Source organism: Anopheles gambiae, chromosome 3 (genome assembly GCF_943734735.2).
Source record: "Anopheles gambiae chromosome 3, idAnoGambNW_F1_1, whole genome shotgun sequence".
Taxonomy (NCBI): Eukaryota; Metazoa; Arthropoda; class Insecta; order Diptera; family Culicidae; genus Anopheles; species Anopheles gambiae.
Window position 1 is genome coordinate 9951652 of NC_064602.1, and position 21555 is coordinate 9973206.

Genomic DNA, 21555 nt, shown 5'->3' on the forward strand with positions numbered 1-21555 from the left:
AACTTTCAACCCATTCGATGCTGTCGCGTAGCCTAGCAGGGGGATGTTTTGAGTTATTTTTGTCTGAAACGGAATGAAAAGTATCTGGTGGTGTTTTTTTACGCTAAAAAAGGTATTTTTGTTTTGTTTTATTTTTCATTTTTATTGAAGAGTACAACTTCAAGTCCAAAATCGTTTTAATGCAACATTATTTGATATTTTAAACGCTATACTTACTTCCTTTAAGCTGCTTCAATTTCCTTATCGTTCTACCCCTAACATACAAACTATTTCTACACCCAATGCCACTCCTAATGCCAGAAAATTCTTGCTTCGATCGAAGAAAAGTGAAATGCCGTCTCGTTCGTCCCTTTTTTCCTGCTAACCACGACAAAATCGATGATGAACTTGAAGTTGAGAAATGGTCACATTCTAGCCGCTTTCCTTCGTTACTTTTTGCCTCTCTCTAGCCCTCTCCGTCTTTCTTAAGACTCTCACCCATAAACATCTTAAGGTTTTAAGATTTTTCCGTAACCATTCTGCTACAGTAACAGCTTTCTGCCGTGCCTGCTTTCAGCAGGACTTATTTCGAATTCAAACACGCTCATCATCAAACATCATTCATTTTCGTCGAGAACGAACCGTTCTCTAACTCCAGCCCCTTTCACTCAGCGCTCAGCAATTTTCCAACTGACGAGGATCGATGGATTTTCCTGCCCTCGCAAAACGCAACGATGCGTGCATCCGACGCGACCGTGCGCACTGACTTCCTCCTCCGGAGCGGAGAGAGAGAGAGAAAGCGAAAAAAGAGGCATCCACCCACACACCGTCCCCAAACACACTACAGGAAACAAACATTCAGACACGCAACAGCCAAACCGAACAAAAATAATATTTATGCAGTGAAACAGACAACGGCCGGAAACCATTCAATGGTCGCCAAAAATGGTTGCCAGCTCTTCTTCTGCCACGCAGACATTCCAGCTTTGGCTGCAAAAGTGCGTTCCATTTTTCCTGGGGGCGAGCAGCTCTATATTCGTGTACTCTGCATTGACAAATGATGTTTCTATGCTAATGTGGGTGCAAAAGGGAGGGAGGGTGTATTGGTTGGGGAATTTAGACGCAACACCGTTTCATTGTGTTGGACGAAATGGCTTTAAGGTATGCGTTTTATTTGAATGTAAATATTGTATTACAATTTAAAGATTCGAAACGTTTTTGTATTGCATACTTTTAGGCGTTTTCAAAATACAGTGTGAATTCATGCACCTTATTGCATACCTTCAGGCGTTCTATTTACAGGGCTCGTCATACAAGAATCGTACAAAGCATTACGTAAACGTAAAAAGGATTTCAATCGTTAGAATTATTTGTGATATAATACTGAACACAAACAGCACGCAACAGCAATTCACTCATAGTAAGTAGTTTCCACATTTATTGTTATGCTTGAGAGCAGAATAAAAACGGATAGATGATGCTTTACAAAATAACACATACAGCGTAAAAATGGAAAGAAATTGGAAAAGAAAGCGATACAAACTAAAAGTTCGTCGGAACGCAGAGCGATGGTGTCTTACACACCCTTGGACTTGGTTGGTTTGGGCTCATCCTCTCTCTCTCTCTCTCTCTCTCTCTCTCTCTCTAACAGACGAATAAACAAAAATCTCAATTCAATTTGGTGTCTCCTCGGACCACAGGTGTGACAGGCGCGCAGCAGCTAAGGATTACACCGGCAGACGCAGCAGGACGGAAACAGGAACCAGTCCATAAAGATGCCCTTACAGTCGTTGTCCGGATCGTACGCTAGCAGTCGGTGCCATTTGTACTTCTGCTCACAGCCACAGTCGCCGGAGCAACGGTTCGTTTGGGTTTTACTGCTTGGAGCGGAATAGAACGGATAAAAAAAACACACGTTGATGATCACACATCACAGCATCTCGAAGCCACACGGGGGCCATTCTACTTACGAACACACTTCCTGGTGGATCGCCTGCTCAAAGTGTTGCGTGTTGACGATGGCGCGCACCTTGCCGGCCGAATTCGTCGCCCAGTATGGCGTCACTATCTCGATCTTCGATTCGCACGCATCAACCCTGGAGCGCATCAACAAAATAAAACAAAAACCCAAAACAAAAAAAGAATAGGGTAAACGATCGTAATCGGCGCGCTACTTGAGATCAACCGTCCCTACCTGCCCGTGTTGGATTCGCCCGTGCCGCCACCGTTCCCATTCGCCGGTGTGGCCGTCTGGCGTGCGTTCGTGCCCGATCCACCGCTGCTGGAGCTTCCCCCGCGCCCTCCGCTATTGCTGCCCCGGGAGCTGGTGTTCTGGCGCTTCTTGCGCAGCTTGCTGAAGTACGAGTCGCCCCCGATCCGCACCTCGCCGCCCGGCTCCCCGTACAGGTCCATCAGCTCGGGCAGCAGCGTAAAGTCGTCGCCGTCGTCGTACGGGTCGCCGGGCGTGCTCCGCTTTCGCTTCCGTCCCGGCCCGGCTGACGGTAACCGTGATGCCATCTCGAAGTCACCGTACATTCGCTTCATTAGTGCTTTGTTCTCGTCGATGAACATCTCAATCTTGTCGCTGGGAAACGAGCAAAATGCAAAATATCTTACAGTAACAACACCGTTTGATAACTATCTGCTGCTGGGTTCTTCTGGCTGAGAAGCACGCTGAAATGCGGCTGTCAGCGTGTGTGTTGTAGTGATGGGCAAGTGCCTGTTATATTCGGAGTCGGATCGATCCAACATGAGTTGTACATGAACAAACTCTGGACTCATCAATTTCAAATCTGGATGAGTCCGGATAGGTCCGAATCGATCCAAATGAGTACATATCGGAGTTACTTCAGTCTGTTTTCGTGGGGGAGGGACTCCAGACTCATCAACTTCGAATCCAGATCAGTCCGTATTTGTCTGGATGAGTCCGGATGAGTCTAAATGAGTCCAAATGAGTCCAAATGAGTCCGGATTGTTCCGGAATGGTTCCGGATGGATCTGGATGAGTCCGGATGACGGTCCAGTTCGGTTGAGTTCGGGCTAGTAGTTTAGACGGGTATTTTCGGCCTAAGAATCTTATATATTCGATACCTTACAGGGTTTCCCAAGATTTATTGGTTGGTTCCCATCAATTTTTGGTGCGTTTCCACAATTTTTTGACCGTTTCCCAGAATTTTTTGGTCCAATTGTATTGATATCCAATCGGAAAATACCAATAAATTATGGGAACGAACCAAACATCTATGGGATACGATCAAAAAATTGTGGGAACGCACCAAAAAATCATGAGAACTGTTCAATAAATCGTGGAAAACCCTGTATTTGAAAAGGATGAACGATAACGGACAGCCATTTTGGGAATTAGGAATTGCATTGCCAACCTAAACTACTAGCCCGAACTCTACCGGACTTGTTAGGATTCACTCGGATCGGGACCGATCCAGACTGATCTTTCCAGAATTGCGGAGTTGAAGGCAGTTAGGATCCGGAGTCGGATTCATATTTTGAGCATCAGAATCAGAGTTGATCTACAACTCCACTCCCGATTACCCATCACTAGTGTATTGGCCCCACCAAAGCTGTTGTTCCGTGAATGTCACGGTGAAGACACCTGACGACGTTTTCAGCCTGGTGGTGGTGGTGGTGGCGCGCGTACATCGCCCCTGTTCGCGTACATCGCGCCCCCGGGGGATGACACAGCTGGCCTTGCCATTCTAATCAACCTGCTGAACTTCTCCTCCCCACGGCGGCGCTCGCCGGGAAACAAATTGAGTGGAAAATCTCTTCACTGTCCGGTGGAATCGAAGTCTTTGAAAATGTCTTCACCGACTCCGTCTCTCTTGCTCTCACTTTCAAACCGCAGAGTGGTGGACGCATCTTGGCGAGCGACGCCAGTGACCTCATTTCGAAATGTCACTTATTTATCTTTCTCATATTTTAGCGCATCCGAGACGGCCTAAGACCGCCGGCGATTGGACCACATTTGAATTCCGGAGGCATTGTGAACTCAAGAAGAGAAGGTGCATAGACACAGACCGACCCAAAACAAACAAAAAAAGAAGGAATCTTTCATCATCTATGAAATTGGCTTTGGCGCTTAAAAAGCGATCGAGCGATCTTGAATGATCCGAAAAATTTGTTTACCCTTAAGTGAGACGTCCGTCGTAAAATATGTACGCCGCAGCAGCGGAACACACACACACTCTAATGAATTCTACGTGTCATGTTCCGGCGATCGTTCAGGTTGATGAGGTTCGGTCAGACGTAAGGAAAGAGCGCAATCGCGTAGAGCAGAATTTATGAGCCACTTTACCGCAAACGTCCACACCGTGCGCAGCGTTTATGCGTCCCTGCGTCACGTTTGCGACGTTTTCCGCGACCCTGCCCCTCTTCTTCCAAAGCCCCCCCACACTCACCTAGGATAGGTATTGCCCGCCGTCGGGCAGAACAGTTGATGGTACTTCTTTATGCAGGGAACACCTCTGATGACATCTCCGTGAATGCTGAGCCCGAGCGCGACGGATAAAGCTGTCCACCAGATCTGCGAAAAACGGGGAAAAGGTTGTGGGTTGTGGTTATGTGTGCATCCGAAACGGTGACGAAACATAATGGAGTAGCGCGTGGAGTGCGCACGTAGCACCCGATTCCAACAGCCTCAGTGCTCTAGGTTCTAGTGAATGACCTGTTGAGGTGCTGGCTCTTGTTGTTTCTGGTTGACGCGAAACCCTTCCCAACCCTGGTGGCGTACGTGCAGAACGGACCGTGGCGTGATCGTGGTCAATTTCCATTCGGACGATCGTCGGACGAGGTTTGTGAGTGTGTGATTCATCGACTCGTTTTTGCAGCCTGCCGCAGCGGCCCCAGATACTGGAGTCTGCTCACGTTCAGCACCAACTGTCACGATTGCTGCCGGTGGAAGTATAAACAACGCTTCGCTTTTGCCAACACACACACACAAAAGTGTCCAATTTAGCATGCGACGCTCGTCCGGAAATATTGGTACATGGCGTCCCGGTTGATGGCGGTCCCGGGTCTGCCTGCCTGCCCGAGAAAGAGGACCCCATGTAGCACGGTAGCAAATTGATTTATTTCTGCTTTTATGGCGTGATTCTCGAAATGGAGTATTGTGGACAGCACCTACCAGCCGACTAGCGGCAGCGATCACGATCGAGACCCGATCGGGACACGTCTGGGCGGCGGGCGAATGCGGGAAATGCGTTCACTGCAAACTGCACTGCACAAAACAATTGGAGCAGCGCCTACCAGGTGGCATTATCACGGCCACCGGCCTTGGCGTGTCTAACGTTAAGGAAACGAAATTAATTATCATTTCATAAGCAGAAACCAACCTTTTGCCGATCGTTGCTCAGGACGGGCAAAACTGTTCTTGCGCACGGTAGCAGCACCGACAACAGGGCGGCCCGTTAAAGGGAAGTGAATGTGAAGGTCAGAGTGACCCGGGGGCCTATGGGAGATTCCGATTCGTTCCACAAAAACCTAGCTAGGGTGTCCAAGTAGCAAGTAGCTCGGGTCGAGTCGTCGGTACCGAGACATAAGACGCCAATTTTATTACACCACACCACGGTTGCACTACACAGTGCCTAATGGTGTGTGAGGCGAGGTTATTAGACGCGGCGAGTAACGGATTTTATTGTCCAGTGTCCGGTAAAATATCAACCCAAATCGAATCAATCAAAAGCGTTTGGTAGCCACAGCAAAAAGCGGGAAGAAATCATGTACCTAACCCCGCCCCTGAGAAGGCACCCAACCAAGCAAACAACAAAACTCATTTTCGTCCATTGACTTGCCTGACATTACTTGGACTTGGAGCAAGCATAAAAAACAGAGCCTAAATATCGTTGTTGGGTGTTTCTTCTACACAGTACTGTACCCCGACATAGGCAGTAAGAAGCTGACAGTCGCCCGAACCACGCGTAAAAACCGTTCCTATGGTTACGAGCTCGTAAGCATTGCTTGGTGGTTCATACTTTCAAAAATTTGTCACGTGGGCGGCTGGTTAAGCCGGTTTTCTGGTGCTGCTGCCTAAGCCCAGCTAGTCGCTCCCCTCTGTGCCGAAAGTCAGAACGATCTTCGGGCCCCGGAAGGGTGTATGTGTGTTGGTAATTTTTAGCGATCAAAGAGGAACCTCCCTCCGCAAAACAAAAAACACAGGCAAAACACTGGTAGCGTTATTTGATTGATCTTCCTCCGGTTTTTTGGAGAGGAGAACCCAATACCAATCCCCGCCCTCCTTCAAGTCTGCTTGGTGCGCTTGAGTTGATTTGCATAAAAAATAGCCATCTTTTAATCTATCGCATCACCCGCGTCAATGACACCGAGCCGAGCGGGCCTGTAAAAAGCATTTCCAGCCAGTGATTTGGTGTTGGTGGCGACGAACCCCTCCGTCACCAATACGTTCAGCTTAGGAGATACATTGCGCAATGTCAAAACGCGCGCGCTGTCAGGTGGGAATGCTTGCAGATAAATTAGAGCTTAAGGCTACACACTATCGGCAAGTGTACTTACAAGTAATCTGAAATCGGTTTTACTAAAAGACTTAAAGGTACAGAAACACGCTCATAATGGCGCTCGAGTTTTATCTAATCTTTAACGCGAGGTGTGTGTTGCATTACACACGCACGATCGTTACACTTACCGGTATTTGGATGAACGTTCCGTTGCTGACTTGAGGATAGGCGAATAATGGCACGACAGGAACGGTCCCATTCTTTATAAATATGGGCCCCTGGATCGGTGTGACTGTTGGCATGCGAGAGTTTTTACGATTATCTGGAATGAGCAGAAAAAAGACACAAAACAGAGCTTTCAGTTTCAGTTTCGGCAGTACAGCACAACCTACACATTCACTCTCGTGCACAGGCAAAGGCACGTTCACTTCCTACCTCGGTTGAAGCGTGAAAGAACCGCCGAGTGACTTCGGATTCGCATTCCACCATTTAATTCAACCTCACTAAACTACATAAACATCCGACGTGTGTGTGTGCATAAGTTTCGCGCAAACCCGCGCGCGATTAGATCTACAATCGCACCAGCGAGTTCACGCGAAACCACGTAGACACGCGCCAGAGACATGCGACGGAGATGCGCGAGCCGTACGTTGCATAAAGTCACCCGCCCCCCTCGATAATGCCCGAAATGAAATGAGGGGTGTTGGTGTTAGAGGCAAGGCGCACCCTAATCTTGCCCATGCACGCCATTCGCCGATATCGGAGCATCATGGGGAACATGTGAACATGGAGTAACATGGAGCTCATTGTGCGCTTTCCTGGAAGACGAAACTCTCACCAAACCCTACTGTAGAGCTAGTTGTAGTTTAATTGAGCAGAATGAAATCTTGCAATTGAGGGTGAGTGTTGGGGGTGTAAAAGGTATCCATTTCAAGTCCGCGTGTTAATTGAATAAAACGTTTGTCAGTGTAATGCCGCAAGCAACAAAAAACCGTTTTTATCATGCAAGCGATCGGCGCACTGTGAAAGGAGGATCATTCTTTGCGTGCCTTTTGCGAGCATTCGTAAAAAAAAAACAAATGCACGCGGAAGCTCTGTCTAGGTGCGTTAGATCATACCGTTATGAACTTTGGCTTGCCTTCTCGCTTCATCCAAAAAAGGAGCTAACAAACAAACCGACGCCAAGCCCACCGTGACACACAGCGGCAATAAACCACGAGCCAACCCGACGGGTGCAAAATGCCATCCACCCGTCCACCGCGGTGGCGCCGCCGGTCGACTGATTTATGCTGTCAAAATTCGCGACAACACGCAACACGCAAACGACAGCGACCGATCGAACGCCAATAAAGAACATGATCGCACATTAAAACTCGGCCCCAGTACTGTGTGGGGGCCGATGACGATCGACCTTTACGCGGGGTTTCAATGACCGATGTGCAGTGTGTGCGTGCCGCTCAAGCAGCGAAAGTCAAGGTTAGCGGGGTGACCCGTCACGTTGCGTTTCCTAAAGCGCACCCCGTTTTCGCAGTCTCGGCACCAGTCGCACCTCCTACGCGCTTTCCGGTGTGTGCGTTGTGTTGTGAGAATCGATCGAGCAAAACCAAAACCGAATGGGAAGCGCTTTAAAACGGATCGAACACTGCACATTCTTCCGGCCGTTAGTTGGCTGTGTTGTGTTGGGTGTGTTAGCAGCAGCGCATGAGTAACGCTTGATGTATGGTATGATACTGTCCTTGGCAGATGTTTCCTTTCACTTATTTTCCGGCTGATTTGTCATCTATCTAGTATCCATTACACACCGCCAAAGAATGTCCGGCAAGAATGCATTGCTTCTACGAAATTCCGTATAACACTACAGGATCCTCTCGACCAACGCACTGAGTTCCACTCTCTAGGGGAGCTTTCGCACATCACACCACTACCACCACTTCCACCATCGCAGGTGTTAATTGGCTGACAAATAGGTGTGCAAAGATTTCGCGCCACTACGCGACCTAACCGGATCACTAATCTAGTGCACCGTGCATGCTAATTTGCGTCGATTAGCCCGCACTGTACACCTACACGTCATGCTGGCCCAAGTGTACGCAGTGACCAGAGTGTCTTGGACGTCAAAAGCAAAGGCTACTAGTGTTTGTTTGTGTTTACGTGTGCGGGTTGTGGTGTTGCGGAATTTTGGGGAGACGGACGGATGACAAACAAAGTGCGTCGAAGGGTAAAGCTGTTAGCGGTGGCGATCGAATTTGAGACCCGAAAATGAGTACATCACATAGAAGGAAAACGGGAATTTCCTACTGTACAGTTACGGGTTATTGAAATCGAAAGCAATAGTGTGAATAGCTAAGATTCTGCTGATTTTGGGCTGTATACTAATCATATTTCCTTAATATTCATATTGTTAATATCCTTCATGAAATCAAAAGTGCAGAATTAGCTACTAAACTAATTCATTTTACTAAAATGAGCAACAGATACTTTGGATCCTCTCAACTACTTCCATCAACTCCCAACATTTTCGTCCACTACCTAATGTCCCTTTCTCACTCCACGGTGGCCCGCTCAGTCGCCAAACAAAACCCAAGCGCTGGCACGAGAGTGCCATCCAAGTGATTGCTTTGCATCTAATTACTCGGAAGATACTTCTATCTGTTTGCTTGTGCATTACGAAACCTTCCCCTTGCGCTGGGTGTATACCACCACAGCAATACGTCCTTCAGACCCCCTCAAAATCTCCTCTCCCCGCAGCACATTAGCGCACACCGGAGAAGGCACGACAATAATTTCATCCCAAAACGTTCCAACCATCACCGTCTGAGTCGATCATCTCAGCTAATCAAAGAGCACACGTTAATCAGCAGCGCATACCAGGCCTCGCCGCGAAGCGTTGGTGAGATATTTCCATCAGCTAGCTAGCTAGCTAGCTTGCCCGCTCTGCTGCGTGCGTACGACGCAGCAATTAGCGATGCGTTCCCATGCGACCCCTAACACGTGTCTGGGCGCTGCTGGATGGAGGCACTCTCCAACACACAGGCAAAGCCAAAGTACGACGAAAGCTTCAAAGGTTGTGTGCGTGGCACTACTAGCACACTGACTTACTGGCTGACTGGCATTGACGTGAAATTACCGCCCCATTGACGGCGGCCCAAGGGGTAGAGTGCGATTTGTTTGTGAACTTCTACCGATCAAACACCGACCTCCAGGTCGGATCTTCTACCGCCTGTATGGTGTGGATTTCGTAACAAAAATGCTAACGGTAGTGGAACGTTGCGCGTACGGAGGCGTTGAAGATCGTTTCCTGTGAGCCGTACGATCAACGCTAACAGCTGCACTATTCAAGTACAATGTTTCAAACAGAACTGGAGAGTCATAAACACCGGCAAGGGCATCAGATTGCACCACTTTTCGGGGTGTCATCTTCATATCTGTGTGTGATTCTCCCACTACAACCAGCTCATCTGGAAGTGAAACCCCCCACATCGATCGTTCGCACGTGGCAATAGCAACAACGCCGACATCCGCCGGTCGGAAGTGGCCGGATGTTGCCAACCTCCCACCCCGTTTTTGCGTTGACGCAACACGGCGGGAATTCTCACAGGATGTAGATTTTGTGTTTCTGTTAATTAAACTTGGCACATTTTTTACTGCCCTGGCTGACGCACGCTCGGCTCATGGCACACTTTTGATCGGTGAGCTAGTGTCTGGTCGTTTGCTGGTTGCTGCAATAGAAGCTTGAAAGCGCTCTCCTATTGCTGGATGATGGATGGCTGTCGTCCTACGCCACACGCCACGAAAGGGAGCGTGTCGGAACAATGGCGATCGTTCTTGAGTGTTATGGTCTGAGAAAAAGTCACTCGTTGCATATTCAATGCTTCAAATCTTCTTGAGCGATCGTTAGCTTAGGGTCGTTTGTTTTAGTCTGTTCCTTTCTCAAAGCTTGCCATCTTCAGTGCAATCGCAGCGAAGGTTATGGAGATGCACACTAAAAGTACATCTGGATCTCGGTAGGTTTGCCAATTTCGTACCAGTACCACCATAAATGCAGCAGCAAAAAACAAAATCCCATCCACTGCAATAAATCACTACCAAACGGACTCATGCAAACGCAAAGCACTTAAGGGCACACTGTTGAAAGCTTCTCGCACCCAATAAATCAATTAGCCGGCACTGGTCGGCCCGTAAGGACGCTTTGCAAAGGGACAACCTGCATGCACACGTATGCGTGGGAACGTCAGCAAACATTCGTCCGCAATGACGAATGACGACGAATGATGGTTCAAAGCGCGTGATATTTTCTCAACCACAGCCACAGACAATCAGACCCCTTTCGCCTGCACGCTGCTGAAGGTTTCGACCGTTATTGATTTTCTGTTTACGATGGGTACTTGGGGAACATCGTGGGTCACTCTCGGGGTGGCCACAATCAAGCAGCAGCAGCAGCAGTAGCGCAATGCTAAAGGTCTACACACACTGTCCTGCAACTAGACGAGGACTAATAGGACGCGAGAGAGCGGGAGCGCGCGCGCGCATTAGCAAGAAGCGCTTCGTTTCGCGCACATGTTTGCGCAGATGCGGCTGGCCCCGCGTGCGCGTGTCAGGGTTACCCCGTAAGTACCGTGCGGCTTTCTCAATAGTACGACAAATTATTCATTCCGCACTGTGACATCTTAAGCATTGAGGAGATGCGCTGATGACAGCTGGGAGACGGTGAGCGGAGCAGACTGTTGATGCTCATGTTTATCAGCGATCGAACATTGGTTGCACGTCTTGTACAGCTCTGGCAAGTTGCCCTAAAGTGTATTTATGAGCACTTGGAATGGATTTGTTCAGCTTGTGATGATACAGACATGACAGAATTGATGTTTTGAAGGTCAAATGTTACAGTTATTGCCGTTATGACACTGTTTTGCCTTAAAGTCTCTATTTTTTTTATAGTGTTCTTCAATTAAACCTGAAATATGAACTGGTTTAGAATAATTTTCACATAACAATTATAATTTTTCATTACAAGGATATTTAAAAAATCTATCTTTTGTATGATATTACAAAACATGTCAACTTAGACGACTCCATTGGAGCATTCAATATCCACAAAACAATCTGTATCTATACATATAGAATATTATTTTTTTAAAATCGATATGTTTTGAATGATATTACAAAGCTTGCCAACTTAGACGACTCCATTGGAGCATTCAATATCCACAACACAATCTATATATCCACACAATCAATATCACGATCAAAGATAGTGGTATGAAGGAAAAAAAGTGTGTTAGAGTAAAACCTGATAATAACATAGCAATACTTGGTGCTCTGGAGACAAAAATTGATTAATAAGTGGCAAACTTTGAATGAAACTGGATGATCTTGACATAAAAGAACACAGACACTGATCAGAAGCCCAAGAACATAAGGCATAGACTACAAAAACACATCTCGTATCTATAAACCTTGAGCCTTTTCTACTCCTTTTTCATGGCACATTTAAGAACACTCTGCTTCCAACATCTGGAACTCACCTGAGATCCCAACAATCGGAGTCACCTCCACCGCCTCGTCGTAGTAATCGTCATCGTCCTCCTCGTCGTAGTCCAGCACCGGATGGATGGAGGTGCGCGTCCCGGCCGGTCCCACGCTCGCAAACACGGCCGGCCGCTGGACGTAGCTGCCGGTGCCGCCCTGAACGTTCGCGGGCGCTCGCGGTACCGCCGGCGGGGCCGGTGCCGCCGCCTGCTGCGGCGTACTGCTGCGATAGTTCGTCCCGGTCTGCGGGTTGGCGTGCTGCTCCGCAAACGGGCGTCCCGGTTGCGTGGCGTAGCTGCCGGACGAGTACTCGTAGTAGGCGGGCTGCTGTGCCGGTGGTGGTTGCTGTGCGGGTTGCTGCTGCTGAGCTGGGCTGCCCCCGTTCGTTGGGCTGCCGTCCGCGTACGAACCTTCACCGTACGTTCGACCCGGCGCCGGCGGGGATTGCTGTGTTTGCGGAGGTGGCGTCGGTCCGGGCGAATAGTTGGCGCCGGGCGGTACGAACGATGGAGGAGGCAAGTAGTTGTTGCGGGGCGTCTGTCGGTACTGAATAGAATGTTGCTGCTGCTGCTGCTGCTGCTGAGGAGATTGCTTTGCTTGCCGCTGCGGTGGTGCATAGGGTGCATTTTTGTAGTAGTCCTGATCGTCGCCCTGATGACCGGCGGGACCGTACAGCAGATTGTTCACAGCCGAGGCGTGCTGGTTTTGCAGCGGACTTGCGGTGGCCCACGTCGGGGCCTGAATGTTGCCAAAGGGCAGGGTATAGTTCACTAGCGCCATGGTTTTGGTTTCCACTCACACTTCGGGGAGCACCGTTATTATTCACTTGCTCAAACACTTGCTCAAACACGGACACAAACGCTTCAATCTACTTGCTATGCTTAGGGACACTTTGTGACTACATAAGGCCATTCTATTGGCAGTACATTAAACTGAACTCACAATTGTCACATTACTAGGACAAAACACAAGATTAGATCCTCAGAAACACTCTCAACCTCTCGTTCGTTGCAGCTTTCTGTAACGGAAGAATCAAAACAAAACAATATCATTAATATTTTGTTGAAGAAAGCCTCATCATCCTCAAAAGCAGTCTTATATTCCTTTCGCAACGCACCGCCCAAAAGGCGTCACCATAACTGACGCCCATTAATCAACCATTAAACCAACTCGTTATCACTTCTGCTCAGAATGGCGCATAATGCTTGCATAATCGGTAACTTTCTCCTTCCTGCAGCCTGCGTCCAAAACACACACGCACACCAAGACCTCCAGGCTAGCAAAACATTACCAGCGTCACATGTGAAATCCGCCCCTTCTTCCCCGGCTGACAAAGCCACCCTGTGACATAACGGTGACACTGCGACGACCCCAGACGACGAACGGCTTCATCTCTGCGATCCTCTTCATCCGCAAACGCACCCGAAAGCGTAGTGTGTGTGTCGAATTGCCATTCACAGCTAGTCTACCGTACAAACACAGTGGTCGATCGACGCTGAAAAGCGAAAATGAATAAATTTATGTTTATTAACCACCACCCCGTGGTGAGCGGACTTACACACACACACAGCGCACATGTGGTGATACAATGAACTTTGTGGCTGAACTTTTTCGCCTCGCGCAAAAGGGAGATGCGTGCGCGAGCGTCCGCGTGTGGTGCGTGATATCTTCCCCTGTAACCTGTTTGCGGCTTAAGTGAGAATGTGTATGTGCGTCAATTCCGATGTTGACATTTCCTGACTAGCTTTGTGTGACTAACTTCCTGGCTCATATTAAAGCATATTTAACGCAAGAGCCGCTGCTGTACCATTTCGGAAGCAAGCGCGCGATTGCGGCGGTTGAAGTACACCTCTCTTAGCAGAAGAAAACGCATGTCAGTTAGCGAATTATAACACCTCCTGGGTGTTTTTTTGCCTTCTTCACTTCTAACAAACGCCCTCCCCATGTCGGTCATGAATCAACACGAACCCCACGCAGGAAGTGATTTGTACCTACAGATCATTATCTCAAGGAGGGCGTTTGGGCGTTGCTCGGGTCTAAATTGGACAACGGTGGATTGGAACGTGTTCTTTGCTGTTTTTTTTACGTCCCGTCACTCCCGGCAGTATTGTTGTGACTCATTTGGTACCTCGCTGGTACAGAGGAAACATGCGGTTTTGCGTAGACGGCAAATGGCGAGTGTTCTTGTGTTTCCTCGTTATTAATTGGCATTGTGGGGGGGTTTTATTTCCTCCGCGATTGATATCTCCCTTTATTATTGAACGATTGGTACCGTTACAAAGCAAGTGACTCACACGCATCTAAATCTTAAACCTCTCACACACAGACACACTCACACAAATCATGACCTTATTGATCTAATATTTCTCTTTAAAAAAAAACCCTGCCACAGTCACCAATAAAAACCACACAAAACAACGGAACGGGACCACAAAAGAGCTCAGCGCCAATGTCAACGTTTGGCGTCTCGCCCAGCGACGCGCACTGTTAGCACTGCGCAAGATTTATCCCAGGCCCAACATTGTTGCCCAGAGTGCACACAGTGCGACGCGGCGCGGCGGTTGTAGAGACAAAAGATCTGACCCCTGTTTCGTGTCACAAGCATTCTAGCCGGTCCCACCAGGCAAGCAAGCGGCGGTTCTTTGTGTTCCATGCTCGCATGGTACGGGCTTGGTGGCAGCAGGGAGGATGAATAGCAATAGCTTGAGATTACTAATAAAATATACATCCCTAATTGGTTTCCATAAAAAAAAGAAACAGACCGGAGGACACGGGGCCCGTTCGCACGCTGGAGCCCGTCTACAAACTACACGCGGTGCCAATGGATAGCTTGGGTAGGGAATCAACAAGGAATTTCCTGCTAGAAATACTACTAAACCTTAGAGAGCGGGCGATAAAGATTCAGTAGGGAAAGCCGTACCGCCGTTGACACTCAAGGCCTAAGGAGGAGTGCTAGGAGCACTGGCAAACAGAGGTTAGTACATCTCGGGACCTGCTACAAGCCCAGCTCTCGGCGCATGCTCCATATATGCCAGCGCGAACGGTCGTGCACATATTATGTATGCAAATGACTGTCAATCGTTGTGACAGTGGTCGGATACTGCTGCTACCGCTCCAAGGACAGGCGCGACATGCAATGCGCGAAACCGCAACCGTTCGGTGTGCAGGAGAGATCACACGATCCCTCTCCCCGAGAGCATACCAATTAAAGCCCGTTGACAAGATTGTTATTGATCATAAGCGTGATAATCGATCGAGCGCCAGGCCAGTGTTTGCTTTGGATTTGTCCAACAAATGGGCAGTCATTAGTGGGTGCATATAGCCACGGACACAAAAGGATCGGGTGAGCGTTAGGCTTCAAATATAATAAAACAAACGCAATAACGGTAACGCGTTTAAATAGAGCACAAAGCGGGGGGGGGGGGCTAAGCCCATTAGAGAGGGTGACCTTTTCGCTTTGCTACCGCCTTTTAGCTTTGCATGATTTATGGCTGTCCTTTGGAAAAACAAAACTAAAACCAAACGGAGCCCACGTAACTCGGTCGCGATCGTAAGACATCCAACTTTAAAACAGCAATTGATTGCACAGCTGGTTGATGCTGTTTGGTATCGTGCTCTGTGTTATAGTCTTGTGGGTATGAATATGCTAATCCGGTAGGATATCGTCCAACTTCCTGCATAGAAACCGTATCAAACGTTTGAATTGCTTTAAAAAAACAAAGAGGTGAATGATCAGTTCTCACTCAAAGCAACGTCTTCTGATGTAAATTCCAGACAGATTTCTTGGAACAGGTGGAAGATCTTGACGCAAAAGAACCTCTTAATGGAGAGGGAAAAAAAGGCAAAATAATAAAAGAAAGATAAACCTTCTAAGCAAGTCTTTTTCAGCCTTAAAAAACCAGCCAGACAGCGCGCTCAGCTGTGTGAAAGTGTTATTTATCATTATCAACCCAAACGGCGATCCGGCGAACCGGACGGCAAACAGAAACAGCCATCCCTCCTCAAAATGACGCGAATTCAACACCAACACCCATACCAATGCACCATCATCACTACACCGCCGCTGTCCGACACAAAAAAGCCAACCCCCAACTGTCACCCGTGTGTTGGTGTCGATGATGATCATTATGTGTCGAATGATGATGGTGTGAGGTCCATTGATGAATATTAGCGATTGTCACGGAAGGCCCACCGTGTGGCCATCGTCTTCGGGTTGTGATGGTGAGTTACATAAAAAAAAACTGCGACATCCGAATGCTACATCCGCGGCAAGTCGGCAAATATCATCAGCCGCCCGAGAGAGCGCGCGCGCGCGCCGATTTGTTTAAGCATTTTACGAACAAAAGACTTGTGGCAAACAACAAGCGACGAACCTCGTGATGAGAAACAGTCGCGCAATTAATTAGACTTAAGCGTTATTTTTCAACCCCTTTTCTCACTGAGTTGCTTGCACTGTTTCGCCAGACAAAGCTGCACCAAAATTAAACGGCAAATTGTCTCGTCCCCGTACCACAGCGGCACTGCGACGAAAGTGAAATCAATGGTTCTTTAGTAATGCAGGGCAGCGATCAGCAGCGATCAGCATGCAAAGCTCCCCCTCTAAAGCCCTGACGCAATCGGTCACACCACTAAATCCACCGGTGCCATTGCCACACAACCCGGTGCCGACCCTAATATCGGACCGTCCGACCACAGGTGTTGTGAAACCGGACAACAACGAAAAAAAAGCTCCACATCTCATTCCACGTTGGCGCGCGCGCGCTCTCGCGCACGCATATGATCGCTCGACGCAAGATCAAACGACCATCGTGAAAGATCGTGGAAGAAAAAAATGCCACACCGGCCGCACAAATCGGAAAACAAAACAGCCCGCAAAGGAAGCAACGGCAGCAGCAGCAGCAGCATCACAGAAGTGGCCTCCCCCCGCCGCCCCGTTTGTCCGCACACTCCTTTCACTGTGAATGTCACTCGAAAGCAGGCAGGCTGGCTAGCTGGCTAGCTGGCCGGGCTCTCGACAAACTCGAAAACCATATACACACCACCGCTCCCTGATCGACCGGTTATAAGGTTAACCACCATCGGCATCACCACTGCCACTGCCTGTTCCCCCAACAAACACGGAGCTAGCATAATCCTGGCCCCGGACCAGAAAGCGACGGCGGTTGATATTCATTCAATTTTTCAATGTCACGCATCGGCCGTCCACGAACCAGATTCGCTATAGCAGCCTGAAGACGACAGTCAGTCGGGTCGGTCGGGTTCGTCGTCTCATCTCACTGCCCGAATCGAGCGCCCGATTTCGCTCATCATATCGAATCTAAAAACGGTTGGCCACTATTTCACAATCGCATTATTTGAACGCGTCCAAACACACACACACAAACAATAGTGCACAAACACACACACACATTACCGCACACACAAACACACTGCTGGGCCGCAAATGAACAATTACAACCGCTTTATGAATTTCTGTGTTTTTGCCATCAAGATCGGTAACCTTTAGCGATGATTTGCACTTCCAACCCAAATGCGAGGGAAGAGCGGTGGTAGGGTTAAGGTAGGGGAGGAGCAAAATAAAACAGAAGAAAAACACACATCTTCGACCTTGTCCACACCCCGGTTCTGGGAGACTGTTACCGACCTCTCCCCCTTCCCTTGGGCGGCCGAGTAAGGGCGATTCGCTCGGTCTAAAGGAAACGAAATGAAGCAATAATTACATTAGCTCGGGATTTGGGGGTCAGTTGATGCTGTTGATGTTGCTGCTATTGCGGCTACTGTTGCTGCTGATGCTGTTTCAACCGCCTCTAAGGGTAGTGGTGCCCGCCTACCCTCTTTTGTTTAAACTTTCCCGCTTCAACCCCCCTCAATCGACAATGAACTTCAACGAGCGGGGTGTAGTGTAATTGGCGCACTAAAACAAAGGAGGTCAACCGGCCACACACTAAGCCGCACTAAGGCGCAGCGCTCGCGTATCTCCAAACCACTCGTAGCACTCACACCACTCAACACCACCACCCTACGGGTAGAACTTTGGAACAAATGGGAATTTGTCACAATGACACTGGAACGAACACTGGGCACGCACAGAACACACGCGTTTCGCGACTGTTTTTTCAGTTCGCTTAGTACAGTTCAGTTTGCGGACAGCCAGCGAGCGCGCGTCCTGCCACTACCAGCTGACGATGCGCAATGAAACGAATCTCCGCGTTCGATTATGTAAAAGTTGCCCGATCTGGTGAGAGAGCGATCGCGGAAACTAAAACTGAGCGGGAGAGGGTTTTGCTTTGAGAGAGAGAAACTCTCTAGAATTAAGCGGAGATCACGGAACAAATTGAAAGGGCGGTGGATTTATTCTCGTTTTTTATTTATGTTTCTATGTTGGTTTTTGATTAAGAAGAATGGCCATTTTATAATCATTTTTTATAATATTGTACGAAAGATCGCTTATTTTCTTAATTTAAAATAAACAATAAGTATTGTGTTTAAACAAAAATATCAACAAAATGTGTCTCTTTTCAAGTAATACACACATAAAATAATAAACAATTTGTATAAAGCCCTTAAATAGACTAAAACTAAACAATTTATACTAAAATATCATTATCCATAACAAAAGACTTGAGCAAGCGACGAACCTATGGCATGGAACATTTTTAGACGAAAATTCACATTAGAATGCACTACTAGGAAATTAGGTTGAAAAATCGATCAATTTATTCCAATGTAATGGTTTGGGACAAAATCAATATTTTATAATCGAATGCAATGCCATGCCAAAATTTAGCCGCCATAATCGAATTAAATAAAAAAAAAACTAAAATCACCAACCCCCCTATCGAAACCATTTCAATCTCAATGAAGCGAAGAGCAACGGAGAGCGATCGCGATCGGTGAAAAGAGAGCTTTGCGCGAGCTTAAACTGTTTTCAAAACGGCCCCTCATTTGCATGACGGATCGGCGAAACGGCGGAATGTGACGCGAAACCAATTGCGCGAGTCAGACGCTGGGCAGGGCAAGCGATCAGAACCGGAAGCGGACATCGATCGGCGGCAAGGAAGCAACATTATAAATAGAACTAATCAGATCCGTATCGCGGGAAGATCCCAAAAGCGCGCTCTGCCGGATGGGAGGGGATCTGGGAATAATTGATTTGTACCGCGCATCATCGAACAACTGACACGTCTATTGTGACGAACCAATACGTCATAACCGTGACGGCATTAAAGGTGATGATGTAAAGCTGATGATTAATACAAACATCACAAGGGTTGTTGGGTTAAAGGGCTTCACTCAAGCACCAACGAACTTTTTCGGTGGGTTTTTTTTCTTTTGCGCGCGAAAACTCTCTCAACAACAAGGATCTACAACCCCCTGGACCGTTGAATCGGTGAATCGATTTCCAAGTCGAGTTTGCTTACCTTCGCGCGAAGAAGCTGCTTAGAGCTTAGACAGCTTGCATCCATCGCCGCTTTCGTTTCGATCCGGTTTTTATTTGGTTGTCGCTTCTTCCAAGCGATCGCGCCCGCGCAAATTCATCGATCAAACTGGGCAGACGAGGACGAGTGGGGGACAGGGATCAAACACATGCCTGATATCGGCATTCCACGCATTCCAGAGTTCAAGGTCAACGCTGGAAACGGCTGCTAGTTGGTTTCATTGATGTTTTGCAAACGAGCTTTTTTTTTTTTGGTTTGATTTACTCTCTAGCAATCGTTCACCGTTCCAGAGCGTTAGCAGCATCGGGGCTAGCAACAATGTAGCTGGAATTGTCCGTCACAACTTCTACAGATGCATCAAGCCCTTCTGCTCCCTTGGCAAGCGCTGGGCACCTACAGCCAGTACCCTAAAACTGTTGACATTTCTTCACGCGACGCTCGGGCCGTGTGATTTATGGTGACGGTTGATTTGTTTTTAATGAGCCGAGCCGAGAGTTCGAAGTACTTTCAAAACTCGACGCAAAACAAAAAAAAAACGCAACCGTTCGAACATTTTTCGAAGGCCCTTGCAATGTTTGCAAAACCATTACTACAAGCGGTGCGCAATGCAAAGTATACAAAACGAGGCAATTGAGAGCAATGCCTTTCTGTTTCTGTTTCTTTGTACCCTTCCCAGAGGGGGGTTAACGGGGTGGACTTATTCTTTGGGCCTTTTCAGACGGGCGGGGGTAAGGCAAATGAGCCCTAGAATCGCCACACACACACACACACACACACACACACACACACACACACACACACACACACACACACACTGACTACCACCTTGCGGCAAGTGTGTACGCGAGACCTTCGCTGTGGGGCGACCTCCTTGAAGCGTTATGTTGAGGTGAACCCGCTCAACGCTCTTAACTGTTTGGCCCCTGTGCAACACTGTAACGGCTGTCTAAATGTCACAAAATAATACCGGGAAACGGGTGTTTAAAGATTGTCGTCCCCGTTCTATTCCCTCCAAGGCTGTGAAGGACCCTAGACGGGGACAGGCCAACGCCGCCATCTAATCTACACCGATCACTTGTCGGGTAAACCGAACAGAAACGAACGGACCACCCGCTGGGATTGATACGGATTCGGCGCTCCAATCCGGCCGCAATCTATCGATCATACATGATCCGCTCGAGTGACCACCACGATCAGGTTCTAGATTTGATTAATCATAACGATTATGAGCCGCCGCTTGGCTGCAACACTGCGTCTACTAGATTGTCTGGTGGCTGCCGGATTAAAAGTAAAAAAAAAGTGCCATACGATCAGACGGCCACCACGGCGCGGTGCCACACCTCGCTCGCGAGCTAATTTGTATTTACCGAACGTACAGTCGTTCCGTTTGATGGTTATTGTGGGCAAATTATGGAACAAACCAGCCTAACGCTTGATGGCAGAACTCGCGTTGCGCTCGTAAAAACCTGCACCCGGGGGGAGGGCGATTATCCGCCCTGTTTTGGGTGAAGTTTTATGGGCATTAAACGGCGTTATGGGCTTCATTCCAACATCGAGGCGGGCATTAAAACAATCGCACCTGTGCAACGAGCTTAAATTAGATTAACGATTTTAAACTGATTTGCTCTAAACATTTACTTCCCTGCTGTTTACCCCTTTTACCTTCATTGCCTTTGCTGTTGTAACCGTGAACCGATTTAGATGGCGGAAGGATATCGCTTCCGTTTTTTTTGTCCACATCGAACCGACTTTGTCGTCCATTGTGCTGAAACGAAAAGCGAACGAAATAAATGAGAACGAAAGGAATAAAAATCGATTAAAAAGTAACGCACAAATTCTCTGACCAGCCGACCAGACACGGAAGCGGCACTCCACATCCTGGTAGTGTACACAGAACAGAAATCCACAAAATGCGAGTAACGCAACACCACAAACGCCGCGGGAAACGGCTGGCATGGCGCCAAAATTGGTGTTAGCTTTTGTGCTATCAATCAAAATCCGTTTTTCTAAATTAACTTGTCACACAGCAATGAGTCCATTATTTTATTATGCCCCCTCCCTCCCCCCTTTATGGAATGCAAATAAAACAGGCAATAGCATACGACAAGGTACTACACAGCGGCCACAGCACTTCTTACGTACGT

At 48.1% G+C, this 21555-nt stretch overlaps 1 protein-coding gene across 4 annotated transcripts; it reads right to left on the reverse strand.

Annotated features, from left to right (window-relative positions):
• Positions 1-1389: 1389 nt before the first annotated feature.
• LOC1277619 (protein spaetzle 3) lies at positions 1390-21201 on the reverse strand. 4 transcript variants are annotated; one of them, XM_061658103.1, is made up of 7 exons: positions 21074-21201; positions 11969-12990; positions 6635-6768; positions 4395-4519; positions 2174-2563; positions 1950-2075; positions 1390-1856 (listed from the first exon to the last, which is right to left on the reverse strand). In XM_061658103.1, exons 2-7 carry the CDS (start codon positions 12750-12752, stop codon positions 1700-1702), a joined length of 1716 nt encoding a protein of 571 aa, XP_061514087.1. In that variant the 5' UTR covers positions 12753-12990; positions 21074-21201; the 3' UTR covers positions 1390-1699. The 4 variants fall into 4 exon arrangements, with proteins under 4 accessions (XP_061514087.1, XP_061514084.1, XP_061514085.1 ...); XM_061658100.1 differs by lacking the exon at positions 21074-21201 and adding an exon at positions 17973-18183 and having other exon boundaries at positions 1390-1859; XM_061658101.1 differs by lacking the exon at positions 21074-21201 and adding an exon at positions 17693-18183.
• Positions 21202-21555: the final 354 nt, after the last annotated feature.